Source organism: Geotrypetes seraphini, chromosome 3 (assembly GCF_902459505.1).
Source record: "Geotrypetes seraphini chromosome 3, aGeoSer1.1, whole genome shotgun sequence".
Taxonomy (NCBI): Eukaryota; Metazoa; Chordata; class Amphibia; order Gymnophiona; family Dermophiidae; genus Geotrypetes; species Geotrypetes seraphini.
Window position 1 is genome coordinate 313,695,287 of NC_047086.1, and position 22,430 is coordinate 313,717,716.

Here is a 22,430-nt window from a genome sequence, read left to right on the forward strand (position 1 = left end):
ACACAAACTTCTGTTTGTTTATAACAGGTCTCTCTTCAGTGTATTTACAAATAATTATTTTGGGCTGGCCTTATTTACTTTACTTTAGTAGTTTATTCATGCATTGACATTAATCAGTTCACCGAGTTTTATTGCTAACTGTTCTAAATTGATGTAAAAAAAATGGCATATTTTAGTCCTAAATTAGCAATTTATTTTGAAGAATAAGGAGAACAGTTTTCTTTCTGGGATACTGATCCTCCAAATATTCATTTCAACATTTTTGCGAGTGTATGAGGTACTTCCGTAAGCCATCTTCAATCAAAAACCTAATGAAATGTCTCATGATCAGATTCCAGGTGACTGATCAACTGATTTCTTTTGCTCAAACAGACATTCGCTGAGCAAAATGTAAAGTTAGTCCCTCCAAAGTTTTATCTGGATAATGGTAAACCAGATTATTTGGACTATGCTTTCCAATAGACTGGCTACTGGTATCACACTTATTCCGCAAGTAATTATTTTTTCTGAAAGATGAAGGATAAAATAACAATTTTTGTTGTCTACATAATTGCAGGTTGCAGAACACATTTTGCAAAATGTCGAAATATTGACTAGAATGGCGATTACCATGCAGCATGTACTGCAGTATGCCTGTTTTAACATATATAATTCCCACTTAATTGTCTGCACTATGTGATGAATGCACTGGAACCAGTACTGAACTCTCTGCATGCCACATGCTCATCCTTTCCATATCACAGGAAAGATGACCTGCAGAAGGCTTAGATATCAGCCTTGGGTGCTCAAAGGTTCAGGCAGGCAGCACCTACTTGTTACAGGGACACGAACAAAGACCACAGAATTTTCCTAGGTCCGTCAAATTCTTTTCTGCTTCTTTCATATCCTTATTGATTTGTTCCAGTCCCTCCTCGATGCGTTCCAGTTGTTCTGATTAAACACAACATTTTATTCCCACAGAATGAAGCAGATGAAAAAAAGGGACAAAGAAGAAAGACAAAACTTCAGACATTCACTATGACAAAAACTGGACACCAGAGAGCAGTCGGCACCCAGTACCTACTTGTTACAAGGACATATGAAAAGGCCACAGCATTTCCCTAAATCTTTTAAATTTTTCTCGGCCTCCTTCATGTCTTGGTTGATATGGTTCATGCCTTCTTCAACACGATCAAGTTGTTCTGGTCAGGACAAAGGGATGACAGTATGGAATGAATTTTATTTGTCTTCAACAGAACATGGAAAATGATCATGTCAACTGAATTATATATATATAAAAAGATATATGAATGCATTATTCCAACTGAGGCATTGCAGCTGCGATGTATGCAGGTTCAACGCTGAACCAGGATGTCTTCCTTCAGTATGAGTAGGATTAAAAAATGATGTTCCAAATATTTTATTTCAAAGAAAGTAGGCTTCTGTTAATTACCTATGTCTTGACCACAGCACATTAATTCAATACAACACAGTTCCATACAAACAGAATAACACATTATTGAAATGATGATATATTTCAGTAAAAATGTCTCTGGTGCAAACCATAAAAAGGATGCTTTGTATTTGAATTAAGATAGGAAAAACTGATTTGATTTAGGGAAAAAGTAGATTTGGGGAATATCAAACACAGTTACTGTCTGTTTTTCTACAAATGCTTAGAATAAGATTTTACTTTCAATGGCGTTTCAGTTACTCAGAGAGATATAAAATATCATATTTTATTGACTTATAAATATTATGAATATTTCAGCTACAGCTAAAATAGGGTACATATTTGTTGGTGCACGATATATTGCACGTAATGGACAATCATCAAATGACAAATTGAAAGATAGTCATTGATGATCAAAATGTCTAACTATAAAACTGAAGTCAGATTTCTGCAAAATTTAGGTCAGCAGAAGAAAAAAAAAGATACAAAGTCCATCTTGGAAATAAATATATATTAAAATTTGTTTTAGTAAGTTATTGTTAATCTTTTCTCCTTGTATTACATTGAGAAGAAAAGATCAAAGTGTTCCACAAAACCTGACAGAAAGAACTCGTATAACACACAGACAATAAACAAGGAGGAAATGGAGAAATGGAGTTCAATGATATAATTCACAGTTAGAAAGACACAAGTAGGTCATCACAAATTAACTACGACAGTTTTGTCAGGGTTACTTGTTGAGTTCATACTGATGTGTCTAGAAAACTGTAAAGAAAAATTATCTACTTTAAGGTAGTGGAGGGTTAGTCTAATAGTTAGTGCAGTGCATTGAGAATCTGGGAACATAAGAATTGCCACACTGGGAAAGACAAAAGGTCCATCGAGCCCAGTATCCTGTTTCCAACAGTGGCCAACCCAGGTCCCAAGTACCTAGCTAGATCCCAAGTAGTAAAACAGATCTTATGCTGCTTATCCTAGGAATAAGCAGTGGATTTCCTCAAGCCATCTCAATAATGGCCTACGGACTTCTCTTTTAAGAACTTATTCAAACCTTTTTAAAACTCTGCTAAGCTAACTGATTTCACCACATTCTCCGGCAATGAATTCCAGAATTTAATTACACTTTGTGTGAAGAAATATTTCCTCTTGTTTGTCTTAAATCTACTATTTAGTGACTTCATCACATGCTCCCTAGTCCTAGTATTTCTGGAAAGAGTGAACAAGTGATTCACATATACCCTTTCCACTCCACTAATTATTTTACAGATCTCCATCATATCCCCCTTGAGCCTTCTCTTCTCCATGCTGAAGAGACCTAGCTGCTTTAGCCTTTCCTCATAGGGAAGTCGTCCCATCCCTTTTATCATTTCTGTCACCCTTCTCTGTCCTTTTCTAATTCCGCTATATCTTTTTGAGATATGGCAACCAGAACTGCACACAGTATTCGACGTGTGGCCGTACCATAGAGCGATACAAGGGCATTATAACATTTTCATCTTTCTTTTCCATCCCTTTCCTGATAATTCCTAATGTTCTATTTGCTTTCTTAGCCACCATCGCACATTGAGCTTGGTTCAGTTCCCATTGCAGCCCCCTGTGATCCTGGGCAAGTTTATTGCCTCAGGAACAAAACTTAGATTGTTAGTTCACTAGGAACAGAAGTAGTACCTGAATATAATATGTAAACCACTTTGGTTGTACCAACCCTTAGTGTCAGAACAGTGAAGGTGTCGGTATCATGCCATGACACAGCAGCTTCACTGTTTCAACACTAACACTTAGGGCTCCTTTTATCAAGCCGCGCTAGCGGGGTTAATGCGCGCGATGTTTCATCATGCGTTAACCCCCGCGCTGGCCTACAAACTAACACCTGCTCAAGGGAGGTGGTAGTGGCTAGCGCAGCCGGCAGTTTAGTGCGCGGTATTACGCACGTTAAACTGCTAGCGCGGCTTGATAAAAGGAGCCCTTAGAGTGCATCAGGTTCCACTATTTAATCAATAGTGCAATTCTTTTATAAAAATTGTGGATTCCTGATACAGGCTATACTTGCCAAAACATGGCCTGTGTCAGGCCCTTTGCATTTTGATTTGATGCTCCTTTGAAGACTTCAATAAACATTGTCTGCTTCAATCCACTCGGACTAAGCATTTGTTTAGTTTGGTCATCCCTGCTCCCTTCAACATGGGAGACAGGACAAGTATTGGATAAAGTGGATGGTGTTCAGTGTCCTGGGCAACAAAGGAGGGAAGGGATAAGTCAAGTCATTCAGCTGCATGCGTTTTAACAACTTTGAACAGTTTAGTGTCATCTGCAAATTTAATCACCTCACTCATCATTCCAATTTCCAGATCATTTATAAATATATAGCACTATACAGCACTATATAGCAATAATACAGACTCCTGTGGCACTCCACTGTTTACTCTCCTCCACTGAGAAAAATGACCATGTAACCCTACCCTCTGTTTTCTATCCGATAACCAATTCCTAATCCACAACTGAACTTTGCCACCTATCCCATGAGTTTGATCCCTGTGGTGTCTAAACTTCTTCATCGCTTGCACAATCTCACAAGGATAGCATGGGAGAATGTATGCTGTATATCTCAAACTCACTGAGAGTTAGTTCTGAAGGAGAACCTTGCCAGCAGCCTCTGGACTCAGAGCAAACCGTGTAAATAAAATTAAGTTTGATTTTCTGGACTCTTTCCCTCCTTCAGCCCACCTCGTTTCCAGATTTCCTCAAAAACTCTTTCTCCAATACACTTCCCCCAACTCTATCTCAGCTGTTTTAGTCTTTCTTCATACGAAAGGAGTTCCATCCCCTTTACAATCTTGGTTGCTCTTCTTTAAACCTTTTTTAGCGCCACTATATCTTTCTTGAGATAAGGAGACCAGAATTGAATGCAATGCTCCAGATGAGGTCGCACCATGGAGCGATACAGAGGCATTATAACATTCTTAGTATTGTTAACCATCCCTTTTTAAATAATTCCTAGTATCCTGTTTGCTTTTTTGGCCGCTGCTGCACATTGGGCGGAAGGTTTCCAGATCCTTTTCTTGGGTGCTAATCCCCAAGGTGGACCCTAGCATCCGGTAACTGTGATTCAGGTTATTCTTCCCAATGTGCATCACTTTGCATTTGTCCACATTAAATTTCATCTGCCATTTGGACGCCAAGTCTTCCAATTTCCTAAGGTCCGCCTGCAATTTTTCACAATCCGCATGCGTTTTAACAACTTTGAACAGTTTAGTGTCATCTGCAAATTTAATCACCTCACTCGTCATTCCAATTTCCAGATCATTTATAAATATATAGCACTATACAGCACTATATAGCAATAATACAGACTCCTGTGGCACTCCACTGTTTACTCTCCTCCACTGAGAAAAATGACCATGTAACCCTACCCTCTGTTTTCTATCCGATAACCAATTCCTAATCCACAACTGAACTTTGCCACCTATCCCATGAGTTTGATCCCTGTGGTGTCTAAACTTCTTCATCGCTTGCACAATCTCACAAGGATAGCATGGGAGAATGTATGCTGTATATCTCAAACTCACTGAGAGTTAGTTCTGAAGGAGAACCATGCCAGCAGCCTCTGGATGACCTGGGGGGAAGTATGTATTATTTAGAAAAGAGAATGAGGAAGCCACACTTTGAAACGATGGGGGCCACCACTAGCTCCCTTGCCTTGCAATGCAGAACGATGCCTTAGAACAGTGGTCATCATTAATTTTTGAGCTGGGGCCAGTTTGGATTCTAATGAGCTGAGAGCCACCAAATATCTTCCCATGCAGAATCATAACATTGCTGACCAGTGTGCATCAGTGACATCCATCCCTACCAGCTCACCTTCAAACTTCATTGCAGAGTATCCTCAAGGTTGTGAGCATTTCCAAATGCACTCTCTTTTGTCTATTTAGAAATGCCTTCTCCTTCAAACATGCTGTTCCCCCCCCACCCCCACCCCCATTCACTTTCCCCTTTCTGCCCTGGGTCTAGGTAGAGAGGCAGAGTGGCAGGAAAACCAAAGTTAATGGGAGCTGCCCTGGAGGTCTCCAAAAGTTGTCATTGGCCCCTGGATCTTTCACTGAAGGTTTGCAGGTACAGGCAGGTTTTTATAATTATCCCCCTTTTTGCTATGCAGACTGGATGTTTTTATTTATGCTTATTAAAAAGATTTGATTTACCACTATAAAAAGGCTTGTTGAGTTACAATTGATCCACAGGCCATATGTTTGACACCCTGGTCTGTCTATTGTAGGGTTTCAAGAAAGCATGATGTGGTCAGGGAGGCACAGTTCCTTCAATGGACAATAAGAATATATATATTGACAAGTAAAATAATTTCAATACACCATTCCAGCAGCAAAACAACAATGAGCATCACAATAGAGTTAAGAGTACAAAAGAGCAATCTGAACTTACTGATTTTGTTGGTAGCCTGAGTACCGGTAGTTAAAATGAATTTGATTTTGTAATTCTGTACAGTAGCTACATAACTTCACATTAATTTAGAATACCCTTATGGGGGCTTAAGTTACAGAGTAATGCACAAGCATTTCCTGTAACTAGATACCTAAAGATACCATACATCTGAAAACAGTTGGCAATAGGTTACAGGTGCTCTGGTTAGCCTTGAACTTGTATGGTATTTGTAATCCCCGATTCTACCTATTAAAACCAGTGCTGCATGTCCTATAATCTGAATAAGGTTGTCAGAAACCCAGAACTGGGCCATGGCAGCTCTGGATCAGTATCTCATTGGATGGCTGCTCCTGAAAAAACACGTTGGTCCATGGGGCTTACACACAGTTTCTCTGGGAACAAATATTTTGTTTCTCTGACAACTAGAAGTTCTGCATGTACACAAAAAAGGTTTATTGTGTCAGTACATCAAAACTCAGATCACAGGTTGAAGGTTTCATAATCTGGGTTCAACTGGCAGGGGTCAAATGGCCTTGGATTACCCTTGAGTTATCTATGGAGCATGCATGAATATTCTGATGCTCACTGACTGAAAATATCATTTGTTTTTCCAAACATAGAAGACTTATTAGACAGTGAAAGAAAAACATGGTACAAAATTTCATAGAGCAGGTTGAGCCCATATCTATAGGGTCTAGAGCAGAATTTGAAAAGATAAAACCAATCATCTGAGGTTAAGATTTCTGAATCCTAGAGGTATTAAATATAAAACTATACACTCTATATATTTTCCATATCTAGCAGCAAAGTGGTAGAACTCTCTTCCAATACAATTAAGAACCAACCCCACCTATCACAGTTTCCATAAGGCCTGGATACCTATTTGCAAGATATCTCATTTACACTAAAAGATGATTTTGTAAAGGTTTTAAAACCTAAGATACCTCTTTCTCTTTCACTCTAACAAATGAGCAGATCTCCTATATTTTTGTTTTGATTTAAATATTAAGTTATAATTTTTTAATTTTAATGTAAGATTGTAATTCCTGGAGATAGCCAGCCTCTCTTATTAATTTGGAAATTGAATTGAACTCCTATTGGTATATATTAGCAATTCATAAATGTATTAGTGATTCATAGATATATAATAAGTTACAAGAAGTGTATAAAACTGAAAAGGAAGTTCATAATATAGAAGTAAAAATTTACTTAAAGATTTAAATACATGGACTGATTGTAAAAGAACTGACACTTATGAGAACTTAGAACAAGAGTATAAAATATTGTCTTATCCTGAATTATGTGCCTTGCACAAAAACAAGCCTAAGCTTAGTCACATTCAGGTTAATAAGCATATTTCAGAATGAGACATAGAAGGTTACAGCTTGTCCATTATGATTATTGCCTGAGACAGTGCCATAGTAAAGGGGGGGGCAATGGACTACCCCAGGAGACATCTCGGTAGGGGCGCTGGCACCTCTATCCCCATGCCATGTTTGTGCCTGCCCTTCCCCGCCACCCCCATACCTCTTTAAAATCTTCACCAGCACAAGCAACTACTCTAACTGTTGCTCATTTCCAGGTCACGGGGCCAGGAAATGACATCAGAGAAAAAGAAAAAGCCAGCATGGTGGAGAAGCTGCTCGAGCTGGAAAAGATTTAGAGGTACGGGGTGGGAAGGGATGGTGTGACTGTAGCATGGGGCGTGGAAGAGGGGGAGGGGTACCTCCCACCCTCGCTAAACAACTGCCTGGAGAACAAGATAAATTAGTAAGGGTCCCAGTGCTCCACTGGCTGACCTTTTCAATGCTTCACTTCAATGCTTCACAGGAGGCTGTCACTACTGTTAGGGCTCTGCATTGAGTCGGTGGGTTTGCGTGTAAATCATTTGCATGCAAATTTAATAGTGAATGAATCGCTGTTGGAAAATTGGCCCGAGAATCGGCCAACAGCGATTGAGTTGCTATTGTTAGTTAGTCTAGCCCTAGGTCAAGAATTGCTTCACCTCGTTCATTCCATAAAGGAGTCCTTGAGGTCAACAAGGAATTTTCTCTCCCTAATATTCCCTGTTGTTATATTTACCCAGTCAATATAGGGGTAGTATAAGGTACAGAATGAAGGATTACATTACACTAGTGATTTCTATTCCGCCATTACCTTGCAGTTCAAGGCGAGCACTGATTGTGAGATAGAGGTGTCAATCAGAAACATAGTGCTGATTCTCAAGTTGGTTGGAAATAGTCATGAGTGTGGATTATGATCTGGATATTTATTAGTGGATAATAAATAAGAGTGGCTGAGTATTTGTTTTCACCTTCTGTGTTACTAGAGGTACCATATTTTTCTCCAGGAAACCCCGGACACATGACCCCGCCCAGTTCTGCCTCCAGCCCCGCCCCACAAAGCCTCCTCCCTTCTTCCAGAGAAGCTCCAGCCGCATTTGAAGGGCCTGGAGCATGCACGGATGTGTGCGACATCATCCGTGCATGCTCAGAGGCCCTCCAGATGTGGACAGAGCTCATCGGGGCTTTCCAAATCTCAAACAAATGCTGGGTTTGGAAAGTTCATCTGGGAGCCTGGACAGTCCTCTAAAAAGAGGGCATGTCCGGGTTTCCCCGGATGTCTGATAACCCTATATGTTACTGAAAACAGTTGTTGGTTACCTGGCTTTAGTATTACTGTGTTTTAATAAGTGGAGTTTTTTCAGACCCATGAAGCTTTTCTCCATTTCTTCTTATTTTTTGTTTAAAATTGTGGATGATAGTGATGGTGGTCTTTCAAAGAATTTTAGTAAGGCTTTTGGGCAGAGTGAGAAAAACTCATAAGCTAAGGTTTAAATAACTGAGTGTGTATACAGTATATTTGTGAATTGTTGGCTGAACACACTTGAGTCTCCATTTGTTATAACAGTAGGTAGACAGGACCAAGCTAAAACCTCTGCCCAACTTCACCCATAAGTAACAACAGTCCACAAAGCTGTTTAATTGAGGACCAATGCTTCAGCGGAAATCACTCTTTGAATCCACCTTCGAGTTTCAAGGTCCCAAAATCTGGAAGAGCTCTTTATTTAAAATATTCCCCTGATGCAGCAACTATGCGAAACAGGGCCTGTCGGGAAATCTAGAAAGGAAACCTGAACTATTCATCCGAGTATGGTAAATCAGCACTTGGTTTCAACTGTGAACTGCGGTGATTTTTTTTCAATATCAGAGGACAAAGTACCTACTTGAGATAAATGCTTGTTTCTTACTTTTTGGGAAATTCATTTGCTGAAAATCTATTTTAAAGCTCTGATAGTGACTATAGTAAGATATACATCGAGTTTTTCTGAGACCAAGGATGTATTTCTTTGTGGCAACTTAATACTTGCCATAGAAAGTTTCCCAGGTATGCTCCTGAGAAACACTGAGGTCTTTTCTCCGTTTAAAGAAACGTGGCACATATAATCCCTTATGTTTATGTGTAGATGAATATTTTTGTATAGATATATTTATTTAAAATATTCAACTTGTACTGATATATTTTAGTAGGAGGAGTAATGTGGGTATAATAACCCTGGCAGAATATGAGAAACGCAGCACTGTTTTGAACAGATTGATGGGGAAAGATATGGCTTAGCAGAAGACCTGCGAGAATCACATTGCAGTAATCTAGACAAGTTGACGAGAGCATGGATGAGTGTTTTGGCAGCTTTCTCATAAAGGAAAGGACGGATTTTAGCAATATTATAGAGAAAGTTGGATAAGTAAGGAGAAGGAGAGAGATGAGTCAAAGATAATCCCAAAGTTGTGAGCTGATGAGACAGGGAGGATGAGAGTGTTATCCACCAATACAGAGAATGGGAGAAGGGAAGAGGCAGGTTTAGGAGGAAAGATAAAGGAGTTCACTATCGGCCATGTTTAATTTTAGATGGTGGCAAGACATTCAGGTTGCAATGTCAGAGAGGTAGACTGAGACTCTGGCCAGGATTTCCATTGAAATTTCAGTTGTAGAGAGGTAGATTTGCAAGTCATCAGCATAGAGGTGGTACTGGAACCTCTGGGAGAAAATAACAGCACCGACAGAAGAAGTGTAGATGGAGAAAAGAAGAGGTCCCAGGACAGATCCCTGAGGTACGGAGAGTGACAGTGGAGGAGGATCCTTCAGAGCTTACACTAAAGGTGCGACGGGAAAGATAGGAAGAAACCACAGAGCCCTGAAACCCCAGTGAAGATAGCATATCAATGAGTAGGTGGTGATCTACAGTGTCAAATGCTGCAGATAGATCAAGGAGGATGAGAATGGAGTAGAATCCTTTGGATTTGGCCAGGTGCAGCTCTTTGGAGACTCTAGTAAGGGTAGTTTCCATAAAATGAATAGGAAGCACTTCTGAAAATGCTATCCTAGAGGTTCTGAATTTTAGCTTTCTACCTAAGAGTCAAAATTTGGCTTCCAAAACCTCCCTGTCACATTTCTCTATGTCATTGGTACTTACGTGTACCAGGACAACAGGCTCCTCCCACCACTGTCTAAAATCTTATCTAGGTGACGCCTGAGGCCCACCACCTTCTTGCCAGGAAGACAAGTGACCAAGCGATCCTCACATCCACCATCCACCCAGCTATCTACATGCCTAATTATCAAATTTCCCACTACAACAGCTGTCCAACCCTTCCCTCCTTGGCAAAAGCCCCTAGAGACATATCCTTGGTGCGAGAGGATATTGCATCCTGTGGTGGGCAAGTCATGGCTACAGGATTACTTTCTATTTCACCAGGGTGATGCTCTCCTTTAAGATGACCTCCCTTCTCTAAGGCAGCACAGAGGCTGCCAAACTGGAGGTGGGACTTCTCTACAACATCCCTTTAGGTCGTCTCTATGTACCTCTCTGTCTTCCTTAGCTCTTCCTAGTCTATTTTCAAGAGATCAGACCTGTTCCTTGAGTGCTAGGAACTCTTTGCACCAAGCACACACATACGGCCTCTCACCAACTAGAGGCATTCAGTGCAAAAGACTGTAGGTAAACAAATCAAGTTATTTCTGTTGCATGAATCAAAGGTTTCAACATGTCAAACAAGTTGCTGAGAGAACTCTAGCCTAAAGTTATTCAAAGATATAGACTGAGGGAAGCCTAGAAGAAAATTTCAATCACTACCTCCTTACATTCAGCTGGAGACAGTCAGTATTTTCTAAACACTGAGGGCTTCTTTTTCGAAGCCACGTTAGCGGTTTAACATGCGTAATAGCGCGCGCTAATTTGCCGGCCACGCTAGCCACCCGCCTCCTCTTGAGCAGGTGGTAGTTTTTGGGCTAGCACGGGGGTTGGCGCGCGCTAAAAAGGTGCGTGCGATAAAGCCGCTAACGCGGCTTCTTAAAAGGAGCCCTGACTGTTGCTAGCTAAATTAGCACCCATATTCAGTGCTGGTACCTGGACATGGCACCCATGCTATAATACAATTAAAAAAAAAAAAATTCATGACAACTTGAAGACTGCAGTCCACAAATTATCCCCAGCCTATTTGAAAGAGCTCAATTTAGTCTGCCAACAGCAAAAAGCAAAAACTGCAATATTTTACTGCTCAAAGTTATTAAATACTTATTCCTGTCAATTCATAAATATTATTACTGCATAAGCAGCTTCCACCAAATACTTAGTCAAAGGGTGTGAACACTTGTGAAATCAAGAATAGTTTTTAATGTTTTTGAATATTACTACAATTGTTCTTTCATGTTGAAGGTGTAGTGTGTGGTGTAGCTTAGTGAACCAAAATCTTTCTTTAATGCATTTTGAATAGTAGTTGTAAAATGTATAATACAGAAAGTAAAAAATAAACAATAGTATGAAGACTTTTACAAGGCACTGTATACGTTGTATGGAGCAATTCTGAAAATTGGGTACAACTTAGATGTGTGCAGGGGCATATTTAGAAAGGAATTCAATAAATGGTACTGAAAAGTCATCGCTGAAAAAATTGAGAATTATAGAGTACCGTGTTTCCCTGAAAATAAGACACTGTCATATTAATTTGGGGCCCAAAAAAGGCACTAGTTCTTATTTTCGGGGATGTCTTATTTTTTTCATGTAATGATCATCTCTCCCTTCCTCTCCTCACCCCAATTCTTCCTATTTCCTTTCTCTCCCCCACATGTGCAGCATCTTTCCTCCCCTCTCACCCATCCCCCTTGTGCTGCGAGACTACGACGGGAACTCCCTACAGCTATTTCCTAATGGCGATCTGCATGGGGCAGGAGCATAGGAAGATCGCTCCTGCCCCGAAAGCCCGCTAGACCACCAGGTAAGGCCGGGATGCCGGGAAAAGACTTAACGATGTTTTTTTTTTCTTTTTTCCCCCTCTCCAAAAAATCGCGAATATGTGAAATCACGATTACCGAAACCGCAAATGGGGAGGAGGAAGTGCACATTAGTATGTTAAGATTAATCTAATTTATCTGGAAGTATTTTAAAGATACATCAAGGCAGACATGGAGTCAGGAAAATTTATCATAGAGATAGGTTTTAATTGACTTCCTGAAGGTTTAATAGGAAAGTGCGTTTGAAATAAAGTTGGTTAAAATTTATTCCATTTGCCTGCTTGGAATGATAGTGTTCTATCAAGGAATCTCTTGTAGATGCAGCCCTTCAAGGATGGAAAAGCGAATAAGTAAGCACTGCGTGTACAAGTTGTGCCTGGAAATTCAAAATGATGAGATGGATTGGGGATGAACCTGTTATAGTTTTGAAGCATGGACGAGTACTATGTGTAATTCTATAAACTACACCTAACTTCAGAGGCAGTTTATAGAACTACCCTAAGCACTGACCTTTTTGGTTCCAATTTGTTAGGTGTCATATATAGAATTTGCCCCTTAGTGAATGCTAACGATTAGTGTGCAACAAGGGGCTGATTCTGTAAGTGGTGCCTACCACGGCAGATGCCAACAAAACGGGCACCACTTCCAGAATGGCGGCTTGACAGGACACTAGGTGCCGCAAATGTAGGCCAGGGTTTCACAGGCCTAAATTTCCGCCACCTAGGGTCCCATCAGAATCGCGGTCCACGGTATATAGTGATGCTGAAGTCTGGTGCTGCCCCCTAACAAAACCCACTTCTGGGCTTCGGCATTACTGTGTGCCACTAGCTGCCAGGGAACTAGACACCAGTCCCGAAGGCCGTATAGTGACATCTTTTTTTGTAATTACTTTTTAATTGGTATAAATGATGCGGTCAATTACCAATTAAAAATAATTAAGTTAGGCGGCGGTCATAGGGGCAGTTCATGGGTGGGGCATAGGCAGGACTTTCAGCGTCTCAATGAGAATCCGGGCCTAAATGCCGAGAAGCCTATTTAATTCCATTAGCACACCTTAGTAAAAGAAGCCCTCAGTGCCTCTCAAAACAGGAGGCAGTGAGTGCTCCTGTGATAACTGTTCGCAGTTGCCATGTGCTAATGGCATCATTAGTGCATGATCTGCATTACGTAAAACATTTTAAAAATAACCACCTCCCCTTAAATGCCGTGTTAAAGCTGGGTTTAGTGTGCAGGAAAATTTCACATTATAATGTGCTAAGTCTAGATTTCACTGCACTTTAGTACGAAGGAACCCTAAATAACTAACCCCACACCCCTTTTACAAAACCGTAGCATGGCTTTTAGCGCCAGCCGCAGAGATAACAGCTCCAGTGCTCACTATGAGTATCAGAGCTGTTACTGCCGTGGCCAGCACTAAAAACTGTACTATGGTTTTGTAAAAAAAAAAAAAAAAAAGGGTGTGTGTAATATATTTGATTGCAGAATTCCAATAAAGTCACAGAGCACAAAATGATTTTCTAATTCCCAATTCTTATTATTATCCATGAACATGTAATCTTTTTTTTTTTTAAATCTTTATTAAGTTTTCAAAGCTAACAAAAAGTGCAAAACAATATACATACATATATTAATAATCATAATAAGCACTTATAATCAATCAGTAACAATACAGAAAGGATAAAACCTCCTCTCCCTTCCAGCATTTTCAATCAGGGAATAAAACCAAACAAGAGAGATAACCCCCCCCCCTGGATGTGTGTGCTAAAACAACAGAAAATAAAAATAAAAGACAAATATAACGAAGCCACAAAAGTCGTCAATGGACCCCCAAACTAATTTAATTAACTTATTATGCCCCAGAATGTCAAAGTTCATCTTCTCATATTTCTAACATAAGCATAAATTCACCCACCAAAAAGGACCCCTTCCCATCTTTTCTTTATGTTTTCTGTGTGTTCTACCAGCAAATGGGTACTTGCATAGAGCCAGAAAAAAGTAATGAATACATTCCTGCAATTGAACATCAAAAATTTAATTCATAAAACAATTTTATTTTTTTTCCCTTCCTGAAACAGTCTGAACTTACCTCCTTGCTCATCCAACATAACCAAAGTCCTGATACCAGCATCTTTACTCTAAATCCCAACAACAGTAGCAAAGATAGAAAAGAGACAAAGAAGGATCAGTGAAGGAGCAATCAGCCCAAAGTACAGAAAATGCAGAAGAATCAAAAAACAAAGAAAAACCCAGGGATGCAACAAGATCATGGGAAGTCTATGTAACCAGATAGTAAAGCGAAACAAGTTTTCAAAAGGTTAGACTCAAATGTGAACAGACACACAAGAACACTGAAGACATGAAAACACAAGATCTCCATTTATATTTTTCCATTCTTAATGAATTTATGTATTTATTCTTTCTTGACTCGCACATGTTACATATACTATGAGAACTATATAACATGCATGGGCTTTGCCCATAGAAAGGCATGAGTAATCCAAAATTACAATTACAGTGCTCCCCCGGTCATTCGCGGTCGGCGATTCTCAGTCCTAGTCATTCGCGGTATTTTCTGACTGTGAATGACCGGGCAGGAGAGGGCAGCTGGAGCACTGGCAAGTGAAGGAAATCACTCGCGGTATGCTAAGACCGCCTCTTCCTGCTCTAAAGTCGGGCCTCACCAATCAGGAGCTGCGTGTTAAAGCAGCTCCTGATTGGTGAGGCCCGACTTTAGTGCAGGAAGAGGTGGTTGGAGCATACTGCAAGTGATTTCCTTCACTTGCCGGCACTCTGGCTGCTTTCTCCTGCTGCCCTCTCCTGTCTCCCCTGCTGAAAACTGTATTTGCGGTTTTTCAAGATTCGCGGGGTTTCCTGGAGTACTGTACTACAAGGAACCATATTTTCCCCAAGAAAACGCTCCAGGTTGCATTTTCTTTAAAAGGTTACAAGGAATGATACAATACCAGCAATATAATAGCATATTTATGTAATGCTGTATATGGTGGGGGAGAATGTGGTGCAGTAGTTAAAAGCTACAGCCTCAGAACCCTGAGGTTATGAGTTCAAACCCACACTGTTCCTTGTGACCCTGGGTAAGTCACCTAATTCCCCCATTGCCCCAGGTGCATTAGATAGATTGTGAGCCTGCCAGGACAGACAGGGAAAAATGCTTGAGTACTCAAATAAATTCAAGTACTGTACCTGAATAAATTCATGTAAACCATTCTAAGCTCCCCTGGGAGAACAGTATACATAAATAAATAAATGAAAACATCCCATGCTTTTCAGTGGGGCATAACCAAACAGCTAGATTTCTAGGATATTCAGAATAAATATGCCAGTCTGCCTCATGAATATTCATTGTGGACATTCTGAAAACCTGACTATCTGGGTGTGCTCCAAGGACTGGGTTAAGAACCATTGTATTAGATATGTCTGAAAAATTGATTGATATTTAAGAGGATAGAAACAACTGAAAGTAAATCTTGGGCAAATAATAATTCTGTTAATGGAAATTCTCAGTTTACAGTTGTGAAGGACCTATGGTAAAATTATATGATGCATTGATTTAATCTGTGCTTTTAAAATGAATGGCTTTCTGAGTAGTCTCAAGTGACCAATATTCTCCATAAGCACTATCATTATCACATTATGACCTTTATTCTTCTTCTAACTTATTTTTCAATGGATTCAGTTTCAGCACGCTTTGTGTTGTAAGTTGCTGAACACGAAATGCAAGGTAACGTCTTAAGACAGAAGCAGTGATGAATATTAACAATGCCCAAAGAACTTCTTTGGTTAAATTCAATACAGGTTTGGGTTTTTTACTGAATACTGGTAAGAGCACTGTGATACTTCTTAATGCATATCAGAGAAGTCCAAGTTATTTAGTGATTATGAATCTGCGACTCTGTTAGAAAACATGTATCAGTTTCTTGAATTTTAGCTGTATAGGACTCATAGTATAGCTCAAACTGAATGGCTGTTCTACTGCTTTTGCTAAGACACAGAAGTCAATATTCAAGATTCAGTTATACGTTTGGAGCTAGATCACATGTATTAGTGCTTTAAAAAATTCAGCGTAATTATACATACATAATACTATACATATAGCATGGTAATGCCCCTCCCCCACTGATATTCAGCTTCAGGATGCCAGGGCCATGTCTGAGCACCTGTATTGAATATCTGGGTGAGCTACAGATCCAAAAGTTAGAACAACAGAAACATGACGGCAGATAAAGGCCAAATGGTCCTTCTAGTCTGCCCATCTGCAGTAACCATTATCTTTCTCTCTCAGAGACCCCACGTGCCTATCCCAGGCCCTTTTGAATTCAGACACAGTCTCTGTCTCTACTACCTCTTCTGGGAGACTGTTCCATGCATCTACCACCCTTTCTGTAAAAAAGCATTTCCTCAGATTACTCCGGAGCCTATCACCTCTTAACTTTGTCCTATGCCCTCTCATTGCAGAGTTTCCTTTCAAATGAAAGAGACTTGACTCATGCACATTTACATTATGTAAGTATTTAAATGTCTCTATCATATATCCCCTCTCCAGCTTTTCCTCCAAAGTATACAGACTGAGATCTTTAAGTCTGTCCCCATATGCCTTATGATGAAGACCACATACCATTTTAGTAGCCGTCCTATGGACAACTCCATCCTTTTTATATCTTTTTGAAGGTGCGGCCTCCAGAATTGTACACAATATTCTAAATGAGGTCTCACCAGAGTCTTATACAGGGGCATCAATACCCCCTTTTTCCTACAGGCCATGCCTCTCCCTATGCAACCTAGCATCCTTTTAGCTCTCACCGTCACCTTTTCAACCTGTTTGGCCACTAAGTTATGTCAGCTCTAGTTAATATTTAGTGCTAATATCTGCACAGCTAAGTGGCCAAATGACCTAATCTAATATTAGATTTATATACCAGGTCAATCAAAAAAAAAAAAAAAAAGGGCTCTACTTAGTTTACAGCAATTTACATTACAGTCCTTAACAATTATTGTTTAAAAAACATTGAAATAACATGTTTTTAAAGATTTTTCAGAAGATCTTTTTCACCGAGAGAGTGGTTGATCACTGGAATAGTCTTCCACTTCAGGTGATCGAGGCCAGCAGCGTGCCTGATTTTAAAACAAAATGGGATCGTCACGTGGGATCTCTTCACAGAGAAAGGTAGGGGAGGGTCATTAAGGTGGGCAGACTGGATGGGCCGTGGCCCTTATCTGCAGTCTATTTCTATGTTTCTATGTTTCTATCTGAAGCAAAATACAAGATCATATTGGAGAAGGTAGGACATTCCACAATGCAGTTAATAAAAATAAAAAAGAAAGAGACATTTTACTGACTGGTCTGATACAAACTCTCCTTTACTTCTATTAAAGGTATGTATGAATGGTTCTACAACCCAAAAATCTTGAAAAATTTAAGGACAACAGAATCAAAGAGTCCATGTATAATAAGACAGTCCTAACTTCCCACTTAGTGAAGAGGGTAGTGGCAATGAATATGGTAGGCACCTGCATAACTGCTACCTTGCAAACATTATTAGTCTAGTATCCTGGAAACATCAGACCATTGTAGCCCAATGCTCCCAGGCTGCATTTGCACATGGGTCAGTAAGAGCCAAAAAATATTGATGGCATAGGACACCCCCCCCCCAAGCAACAACTCCCTGAATTCCTCCCTTCATCCTCTTGCTGGCCCTCCTGAGTCCACCTTAATGGAATCATTGATGGTTAGTGGTACCTACTTGCTCTTGCCCTTATCAGTGCCCAAATCCAACATGGCACCAGTAACTCCTAACAATAGTCTTGCAGTATTACTGCTAGGGGGTCATGCTTACATATAAGAGAGGGGAAGGGATTGGGACTTGAATATCACCATTTTGAAGCTTTACAACCACACTCAAAGCAGTTTACGTACATTTACTTCAAACATTTTCCCTATCTGTCCCAGTGGGCTCACAGTCTATCTAATGTACCTGGGGCAGTGGAGGATTAAGTGACTTGCTCAGGCTCATAAAGAGCAGTGCGGGATTTGAACCCACAACCTCAGGGTGCTAAGGCTGTAGCTCTAACCTCTATGCCACACTCTCCTCCATATGTAAGTGTGGTAGCACCATGGAGCAATATAGAGACATTATATTCTCTGTTTTATATTCCTTTTCTTTTAAAATCTTAACATCCTACTGTATTTGCTCTTTCAACCACCACTGCATATAGTGCAGAGGATTTCAAATATTGTTCATGACGGCACCTAGAACCTTTTCCTGGTGGTAACTCCTAACATGAAACTTAGCATTGTGTGTTATAATTTGAGTTATTCTACCCTATGTATATCACTGTCCAGTTGTCTATATTAAATTTCAAGTGTTTATTTATTTTTATTTGAGCTTCATATACCGCTTTTTCCTTGAGTGGGTCAATGCAGTTTACATTTTAAACATATAAATGTCATCTGGGTGTTCCATTGAGCAAGATCCTTCTGCAGTTTTTCACAATCCGATTGTGGTTCAACAATTTTCTCACTTTCAGATCAGTTATATATTTATTAAAACGCACTGGGCTCAATACAGATCCTTGGAGTATACCTCTATTAGCATTCCTCTATTGATAAAGGCCCTCTTTCATTGCGGCCTAGGGCGCCAAGTGCCCCGACACTGCTCTGACGCTAATAGGAAGTCTATGAACATTGGAGCAGTATTGAAGCATTTAGCACTCTGGGCTGTGGTAGAAACTTCTACCGCAGCTTAGTAAAAGGGAGGGGGGTGGAATTACCAATTAAATATATAACTGATCTGAAAGTAAGAAAATTGTTGAACCACAATCAGACTGTGAAAAATTGCAAGAGGATCTTGCTAGACTGAACACCCAGATGGCATTTATATGTTAAATTTTAAAACGTAAACTGCATTGACCCACTCATGGAAAAAGCGGTATATGAAGCTCAAATAAAAATAAACATTATGAACAATATTTGAAATCCTCAGGGAGCTAAGGCTGTAAGCTGTATCTACTATCAATAAGATAGTCTTCTCATTATATGCAATTTCATTAATCTTTCAACAGACAATTTCAGCCGTTTTTAGGATTTTCAGAAAGGTGCAGCATTCTTCAATAGCTTTTTTTGAAGATCTGCCAAATTGTCATTCAATCGTTCTGCTTGTGCATTTTTCATAACTAATTTTTCAACTTTTTTTTACTTTTTTAATATATATCTATAAATATTTTCATTTTTAAAATATTTAAAGTTTTTAAAGCTGAATCACTTATCGTGTTTTAACTTTTGAAATCAGCTTCAACTGGGCAGAAGTCCCCAGCCAACAAAGTTGAAGCTGATTTCAAAAAGTTAAAACACAATAAGTGATTCAGCTTTAAAAACTTTAAATATTTTAAAAATGAAAATATTTATAGATATATATTAAAAAAGTAAAAAAAAAAGTTGAAAAATTAGTTATAAAAAAATGCACAAGCAGAAGGATTGAATGACAATTTAGCATATCTTCAAAAAAAGCTATTGAAGAATGCTGCACCTTTCTGAAAATCCTAAAAACTGCTGAAATTGTATGTTGGAAGATTAATGAAATTGCATATAATGAGAAGACTATCTTATTGATATTTATTGCAATTTAAATATGAGGGTGCCGAGGTCTGTGGCTCTATCCACTATGCCACACTCTCCTCCGAATTTAAGTGTGGTAGCATCATAGAGCAATATAGAAGCAAAACAAAATTTATGCTTCAAACAGCACTTCCAGTTGGCTTTCTGCAAACGATTACATTCCAAAACCTCAGCTTCATTCAGCTCTTTAGCTCCCTTTTGGTTTCTTATCATTACTGGATTGCTTGTCTTTCTTATCTTTGTCAGCACATGTCTAGTCAGGTTTAGCATGAGACTGCTGTCCTTTTCAGCTCCTACTTTGCTCTGGCTCTCTTTGGCTTAGGGCTCCTTTTACTAAGCTGCAATAGCGGTTTTAGCGCGCCCTGAATTGCCGCACGCGCTAGACCTTAATGCCAGCATTGAGCTAGCATTAGTTCTAGCCACGTAGCGTGGGTTTAGTGCACGATAAAATCCTGCGTGCGCTAAAAACGCTATCGCAGCTTAGTAAAAGGAGCCCTTATTCTCCTGGGGTAATTAAGGCTAACTTCAGGTGGGAGCCTTACTCTAATTGGTGGAGCCTTCCGAGGAGTACTAGACTGGATAAATCTAGCTTTCTGGCTAATGTGTGCACTAGCTTTGGGACCAGGAATTCCCTGCTTTTCCTTCTTAATTTTATCTGAATTTTGCTGTACTGAGTTTATCACATGAGGTGCCTTTCTAGAAAAAGATAAATAGGGACCACCAGGGTCCTGCTTCTTTTCCAGAGAGTGTCTGGGCTTGGCAGTAGGTTTTTTTATTGCCAGCATCTAGCACTTCTAAGATTATGCTGGAGTTCACAGTGGTTTCCCTGTGATTCAAGTTCAGTCCCCCATGTCGTTTTTGTCCTTCCTATTAAACCAAGACTATTTTATATGAACAGTAATTTTGTTCTTTGAATAGTTTCTACCATTTACTCAAGCACTGATGTCAAGCTAATTGGTATGTAGTTTCCCAGATCACCCCAGAACTCCTTTCTGAAGTGTACATTATTTTTGCCATCCTCTGGTACCATAGAGGGTAGGTGGCAAATTACTACTAACAGGCCTGCAATTTCACTTTTCAGTCCTTCCAGTACGCTGGAATGTATACTTTCTCTTATGCTGATGATTGGTTACTCTTTAGTTTGTCAGTTTGCCGTATTGCACCTTCCAGGTTTACTAAAATTTGATTCAGTTAATCGCTAGTAGGGTGCCTAAGTTTCATCGCTGTTTATAGAATATCCCCCTTAAAGTGTGTAACTAACAATTACACCTGAAAATGCTCGTATTCTATAACATACCCATGTACTTGGGATGTAAATGTAGTTGCCAAGATGTAGAGGTTAATAGCCCTGGCATTTCTACCCAGTTGATATTGTTTATTCAGTTAGCTTGTCTTTTCATAGTAAATGTGTAGGTTAATTGGATATTAGCACATTCAAAATTTTGAAGCATGGCCTAATTCTAGTGCTGAAAACCATATATCTTTGTACCACAATATCTGTTTTGCAGTGTCGGTATCAGCGTCAGTCCTGTGTCATGGAAAAAAGCATTTTCTCAAACAAAATTAGATTTAATGCATCAGGAGATTGCAATTTATGTGTAACCTTGTACCGAAGACATGTTCAACTAATCATGCATATCTAATTGGATTTATGCCTATGCTATTAGATCAGAACAACACAGCAGTTAGCTAATATGCCCTTTTCACTGTTGCTACTGGTGAGTTTCCCTTGCAAATATATTAGTTGACAAATGTAAGGGGACCTGATAATATCAATTTTGCAGAGAACACCAGTCATCTCTGTTTGGATTCAGATTTTCTTTATAAGTAAAGCAAGGCTCAGCTATTCTATGGTAGCTGTGAAGACATTTCCTTTGGCCAGGCTGTAGCCACCAGGTAACGGAGAAGTAGATTTCACTTATAACATGAACTCTTTGTTTACATTCTGTTCAATTTTCTTTTACATTAAAAAGCATAGGCACAGGAAAAACAGGAGCTGCTTACCTGTGACAGACAGCAAGTTTAGTCAAGCAAAAAACAGTACATCATCCAGTGATTTCAGAAAAGAACAGCTCTTCCAAAGCCAACATTTATGAAAAGAACGGAGCCTTTGCAGCCCTTCTGCATGTAGCAGCAGCCTCCTCAATCTCTTTGGCTAGTTTAAAGCTCTAACCAGGAGACAAGTGGGATAGTGGTCTGAACAATCTTACAGTCTACAGAGAACACCTGTTAAAGATAATTCATTTTACTTTTTCTGAAGACAAGCAGAATTGAATCTAGCACATAAGTGAGTGGCTTCAAAGCTCAGGATTGCCCTAGGGTTTGAAAGAATTGTCCAGTTGTTGAGGATCAACTTTCTGATATACGAGTCATGTCCACAAAGGAATTGATGTAAAAAGCATTAAAGATTTTTTTTAAATATATTTTTATTCTTACATGTTGGTATGTATGTTTAGACTCCTTCTCCACATAGTTGCTGTTGGCTTTTTTGTCAAACTTGATACACACAGGCATCCCGTTGAGATTCTTCATTTTTTTGTGGCATTTTTTAGCCCCCCTATTTTACCATGGACCCCTGACGAAGGTTTGTCCGAAACACGGATTGTGTCGGATCCCTTTATTGGTAAAAGGGTTTTATATATT

General features: G+C 39.6%; 1 protein-coding gene across 2 annotated transcripts in view; it reads right to left on the reverse strand.

Annotated features, from left to right (window-relative positions):
- Positions 1–22,430, reverse strand: part of LOC117357394 (synaptosomal-associated protein 25-like) — a 74,364-nt gene that overhangs the window by 12,743 nt on the left and 39,191 nt on the right. Inside the window, exons 4-5 of one of the 2 annotated variants that reach the window (XM_033937900.1) lie at positions 14,244–14,292; positions 813–930 (exon numbers count right to left, since the gene is read on the reverse strand). In XM_033937900.1, the coding sequence (XP_033793791.1) occupies positions 813–930; positions 14,244–14,292 (167 nt within the window). Of the gene's footprint in view, positions 1–812; positions 931–1,063; positions 1,182–14,243; positions 14,293–22,430 lie in introns of both variants that reach the window. The other variant, XM_033937901.1, reaches the window with a different exon arrangement.